The 6,346-nt window shown below is 34.7% G+C and overlaps 1 protein-coding gene across 1 annotated transcript in view; it reads right to left on the minus strand.

Moving 5' to 3' along the window:
• Positions 1 to 3,839: 3,839 nt before the first annotated feature.
• The window catches only part of LOC117104129 (carcinoembryonic antigen-related cell adhesion molecule 7-like), a 4,074-nt gene continuing 1,567 nt past the window's right edge, over positions 3,840 to 6,346 (minus strand). The window contains exons 2-5 of the mRNA XM_033244812.1: positions 5,744 to 6,097; positions 5,312 to 5,608; positions 4,661 to 4,818; positions 3,840 to 4,250 (exon numbers count right to left, since the gene is read on the minus strand). Coding sequence (XP_033100703.1) covers positions 4,101 to 4,250; positions 4,661 to 4,818; positions 5,312 to 5,608; positions 5,744 to 6,097 — 959 coding nt within the window. The 3' untranslated portion in view covers positions 3,840 to 4,100. The remainder of the gene's footprint in view (positions 4,251 to 4,660; positions 4,819 to 5,311; positions 5,609 to 5,743; positions 6,098 to 6,346) is intronic.

Consider the following 6,346-nt stretch of genomic DNA (forward strand, 5'->3'; position numbering starts at 1 on the left):
ACATTGGACCCTCCGTCGGGCAAATACTGGGGCCACCCCTGATGTCATATAGTAGCAATTTCAAAATTTTCCCCCCTCCCCCAATCTTTTCAGTTACTAGAGTAATCTCGAAAACAAGCCCATTTCGAAAAAGGCCTCGCTCCAATCCCATGGTCATGTTCAAGTTGTTGCTTAGCACTGGGAATACAAATATTGTATAAATAAAATAGATGATAATCCAGTGCTCAAATATTCAAATATAAGGAACATGATGTTATAAATCGTATCAACATAGTTCAACGAAATTCCTTATTATATGAAAAAGAGGTCTCTGGTGGGAATCGAACCCGCACTCTCTCTATAGAAAAATTCATCATCATCACATCACCATTATAGTCAAAATAAAGTGCTAGCAAATTTCTCATGATCTTTTATCATAAAGATCTGAATAATCTGTGTGATGTACCATTGAAAATAAAACCTTATAACACTGTCTTTGAATTTACTTACCTACTTATAGCCGTGAGTCCACACCCATCTCAGCCCCACCGTGGTTGTGGCTGAGGTGCGAAATTTGGGGTAAATAGTACCTCTAGCTGGCCGGCAAGACACTCTCATAGTAAAATTCATCACCATCACATCATTATTATAGTCAAAATAAAGTGCTAAACAATTTCTAATGATCTTTTATTAGGAATTTTCGGCTTTCGGCAATCATAGAGATCTATTAATCCCTGAGATGCACCATAGAAAATGAAACTTAATTGTCTTTAGTGTACAATATTTACTTTACTTTACCTACTTCATGTAACGAAAACCAATCTTATCTTTACACGCTTTTTTTCTTATACTTAGCAAATTATAATAAAGGCACGCGCATTCAAGTCGTGTATACGTAACAGTAGGTTATTTTTGATAATTGCGGGCAGAGATACCAGTATCTTGTTAGTATAAAACCTTCATTTCAACAATTTCAGAATCTTTTTGACTTATGAAAGCACATTGCCGCCGAAAAGTGGGGGAACAACGCCCTTAAAATATTTGGGGGACGATCTACGCCTATCATTACAGATCTAAGACCACTAGTCTCTCTACCTTCATACAACTTTAGGGCTCACACAATGCACAGTAAAGCAAATGTTTAAGCTACGTACTTTAATAGCTTGTATTGTAGGTATAGCAGCCGGTAAATCAAGGAAATAATATTCAAGTCAAGTTGCTGCTTAGCACTGGAAACGCAAATAATGTAAAAATGAAATATACTGTATAATAATAGCCTACAGTGCTCGAAAATATATAGGAAGATGATATCATAAATCGTACCAAACATATTCATCAACGAAAGTTCCTTATTATAGGCCTAGTTCTATGAAAAAAGAGCGCGGATCCAAAGTTTGCGCTGACTATGGCGTCCCAGGTGGGCGGGATCAAGCGAAAAGCAATCTCAAGTGGTTGTTATGCCTCTGGAAGAGAAATTATAGCCGTGAGACGAGGGGAGTGTTCTTGGGGTCCTTCTTCGGAAAGTTTTTCTAAATGCTTGATAATGCACTTAACCTGCTTTCTGAGACGTCTAATGGATGAATACACTCCGAATTCAGTGGCGGATACAGGAATTTAAAATAGACTTTCACAGTGGGGTTGGGGGGGGGCAGCTGGACTGCCCTTAACTCCTTCGCTGGTCTTCCCTACTTTTCTATGATAATGATGATGAGGAAGACTGGTAGGCCTATCTAGTGAGAGATACAGTAAATGGAATTTGAAGGGCTGTACATGCATAACGAGGAATACTCTCCAGACGAGAGAGAGAGAGAATAAAAAAACATTTCGTATTCAGTGCCGGCCTGTTGGATCTTAATTTAAGTATTGAAGGGCTCCGATGGTTTTACAATAGGCCTATAAACAATCTCTAATACTGGCCAAAAGAATGTATTTAGGCCTAGTAGTTAAAATGTAAATATTCAAGATTTTTTAAATCACAGAAAATCACAAATTCTATATTCAGACATTCTCGATTGTCATGAAATTTAATTTAGTGGGGTGGGTGCGTACGCACCAATCGTACCAACCCACCCACTGGATATACAGACCTGGAAAACTTTTTACTTGTCAATTAATACAATATTATACGCTTATCAATTAGATATCTTCACAGTTTTCCAGTATTGTTTTTCAGTTCTTTTCCACTTCCAATTTCCAGCGCTGTTTGATTTGAAATTCAAATACCATTCCTGTCGTTGCTCTTCTTCCGATACCTGTACCTGGTTCTTAATAGGAGGCACACGTGCCAAATTTGGCCCGCAAAACAAATTATTCTGGCCCGTGAGAAAAAATAAAATTATTATATGAAAAAATATGTTTAATAAATTCAAAATTAATAATCATTAGATGATTTTTTTTTCAAGTGAAGGCCAAAGCACAACATTGGGCCAATGTAAATAGGGGTGACACCCAGATCTAGAATTAAATTAGTTACCCACAAATCGACAAACGCCAAAAGATTGGTAGTCTTAGTTCAGCATATGACATAGCAGATTTAAAATGAAAAATCTATTATAGACTTCTTTTTATTATAAGGGACCCGAGGTTTTACAGGCGAAGTGTTTTAGGCTTTAAACAATGCTTTGGTAGATATAGGATAGGTAAAATTACACAGAAAATACCGACTGTGTGCCAAACTATTATGTTAACAAACGTTGTATGAACATGACTAATTCCTCCATTGTATGACTGATATTTAACTGTCTTTATTACAATTATGCCTTTAACTTCTTTTTTGGCTTGAAAATACTCCTACAGGATTAGTCACACCAGGGAGTTGTTCTAGGGACCCCGAGCATAGGCTAATCGTGGAGGTCCTGCATGTGAAACAAACAAGCTAACATAAGAATCAATGTCAATTTTTTTTAATAGAAAAACATAGTTTTTGAAAATAACCCAATTGAGGAAATGATACACAATTACATTTGCACAAAGTAAGTAAAACATGACAACACCCGTTACCGACAACGTCCGGAAACCTTCAAAATATCTTGGCGACTACGATTAACTTGGGACGACGCGACCGATAGTTTGAATACTAGGGCTTACTAACAACAACAAAAAATGAATGAAAATTTAAATAGAATATTCACGAATTATGGGTTTCAGGAATCCATTAAATACGGCCTCAATGCTACTTTGTCGGACTCGGCCTGCAGGTCCACCTACGGGCCTGCAAAGAACTGCTCCATTTTTTAAATTTTCATTTGGCCTCACCCCTCACCATGGCTGAGGTGGATGTTGATACGTTTGGTAATCTGATTTATTAAAAACTGACCAACATAATGTCAAATTAAGATTTAGTTTAGAATAAATATTTTAAGTCTGAAAATGCAATTTCTGGGCATATAATTTGGTTACATCATTAAATTTTTGATAGGGGCTGAGGTGTGTTTGTAGACTTTCCTGGGATTCGCCGTTCATTTTTATTTGATATATTTAAAATTGAACAATCAGCAAAACTGTCATATTAAGTCCAAGAGTTTCATTTTCAAGTTCAGCTTGTGGTCGTGGTGATGAGACTGAGTTGGGTGTGTAGTTAACCCCTATGAAAATGTTACTGCCTCTGCCCCATCCACCCTGATCAACAAGTCTAGCTACAGGGCTGAGAAACTGTGTACGTGTATGTTGCTTCTTTTAAACCACCTATCTACTCCAAACGTTGGCGACACCACCTCCATTTTCAAACCACCCCTATTCTCAACATATTGTTGTCCAAAGAGGAAAGCAATTTTCTAAAAATACTTGTTTTTTAATTCTTTAAATTCTTTATTCTTTATTGCAATTTTGAAAACAAATTGAAATTGAAGTTTAACAATACACTAACCAATCAATAAAAACAACACGAGGAAACACAGAAACAACGGCAGCAATACATTTAAAATAAAAACAAAGCAAAGTTCAAAATATAATACACAATTAAAAACATTGCAAATAAGTTTTCCTAAATTATTTTCCTAAATATTAATGTTTTTAATGTCCAAACTCCACAAAATTTATTATTTTCTAAACCCATACAATGGTATTGTATCTGCTAGCCTCGTTCTCTCTTGTTAAAATGGAATTTTCAAACTTTACATTCTCTATCTTTTTGTTTTTACATTCATATAAACAGATGGGGTGTATCCTTCGGTACTTAAATCTTCATAAACACTTGGGGTGTCTTCATTTCTCCTTAAATCTTCGTACGTCTGGATATCTGTTTTCTGTTTAGTATTATACGTCGTGTACTTCTATGATAATAGGAGAAAAATTACTAGTAATAAACTTCAATATTATACTTTAATTCTTAATTGAACTTCCATAATAGTGCGGAAGGTGAGCCCTTCGCTTCCCAATTTGCATTTCTTCTGTTGACTTTAAGGTAAATTGATAAAATGATATTATAATTATATATTAGTCTTTGCCACTATTACTATTAGGCCTACAAAATTTTTTGCTACTAATTCCATCTAGGAAGATCATTAAGGTAATATAATAATATAATATTAAAATCGACAATTTCTATTCTGATAGGCATCTTTATAATCTTAATAATAACAACATTTCTTAGCAATTTTGTGTTCCTTTAATAATAATGTTGTGTATCTTTATATTATTACCTTTGTGCTAATCAGTATAATAATGATTTTGCATTACTTACATTTGAAGATGAGGTTCTAGTTTTCCACCAAAGGAAAACAAATACAGATGATGACAACACGATTCCGATGACGATACCCAGAAACGTGATTCCAACAAGAAGATCAGTGTCTGAACCTGGTTCAATTTTTTGAGAATGATGTGTAGTTGGCTTAGGTTCTAATAAAGAAGTAAACGTAGAGGCTAATTTAATAATATGCTTCTCTCGCCAATGTTCGTGTTGGTCTCAAAATTTTCTGTTCACATACGGTATATCTACTTTGGAATAAATACACACTTGTAAATCAAATAAATAAATAAATTACTCCTTGTGGATATCTTACATTTATGTTGGTGAGCTACACAAACAAAACTTTGAAACGGTGTACAGAACATATCTCATAGCGACGTCGTGAATTTTAAAATGAACGAATAAACGAGCATGTGACTGAAGTAATATAATAAACATTTTAAATGAAAACCCGAATTTCATATTTAACAATATTTGGTGAAAACGATGTAAATGCTATCAAAAGAATTCTTTGAATGTCTTAAACTCAATTTGATATTTTTTCGTAATTTTTAAGTTATTTATACACCATAAACAATAACAATATATACCATAAGTTATTTATATACCAGTAAACAAGTAAATAATGACTGATATACTTACGATGAAACACTGACAGTGTCCCTGTATTACTCAACTTTCCTTCATCACCACTGTAAGCTTCATTCTCTGCTCGACATTGGTAGTCCCCTTCATCCATTTCATTGACTCTGATGATCTCTAATGTTGTATCTAACTGTGGATACTTCTCAGTATCAGATACATTAAGTGCGCCGCCATCTTTAATCCACGTGATTGTGATAGGCGTTGGAACACCATCGGGCAAAGGGCATAAGAATATTGCAGATTCATTTTCATTGACAGTTTTTTCTTGTGGTTCCAACAGTGGTGTTTCAATATCTGTTTGACAGTTTAAATTGTTTATAAAAAAATATTATTAAAAGAAAATAATACCAGCTTATAGAATTTCTTTTAAGGTGTCATAAAGTAGAACGATATTGTACAAAAACGCACAACATGAAATTCGGTACTCACAGAAGACTGTTAATGTTGAGAACACGTCTACCCAGGGTTCCTGGTCACTGATAGCTAAAATTACTCTAAGCAGATAGTAACCTGTATCCTCTACTTCAACATTATATATAATAAGGCTTCCATTATCACTTAAGTTGTATCTAGGATTGGGTGGTGGGTTTCCGGGGATATTGTTTATAATATTACCGGCAACCCCTTGTATAACACCATCTGCATCACTTTCAAACCAAACCAAGTAATCAAAATCATCCCCTGGTTCAGGTGTGAATGTGTACGTTATCAATGCATCTTCACCCAATTTCGCTGTAGCAGGATTTACTCTCAGAATTCTAGATTGAGGAAGGATACCTGGAACTATAATAGAGAAAAATTTGAAACAAAAAAGTTTTTTTTTTCGTAACAGTGGTTCTAACGCATTTACTATTAACTTTACAACACTTTTACTAGATATTATGCATGCTTTATTGGGTAACCCTTGCAAAATCTAGAGTATCAAATTAAAATAAATTTTCTTCAATAATAATTTTTAGCCTTGTTAGCATGATTCCGTTAGCATGAAACAGTCTGTAGGGTGCCATACCCAGTTTCACACGTAGTATTATA

Source organism: Anneissia japonica, unplaced genomic scaffold, assembly GCF_011630105.1.
Source record: "Anneissia japonica isolate Jap-2015-1 unplaced genomic scaffold, ASM1163010v1 scaffold2564_len425606_cov169, whole genome shotgun sequence".
In the NCBI taxonomy this organism is placed as follows: domain Eukaryota; kingdom Metazoa; phylum Echinodermata; class Crinoidea; order Comatulida; family Comatulidae; genus Anneissia; species Anneissia japonica.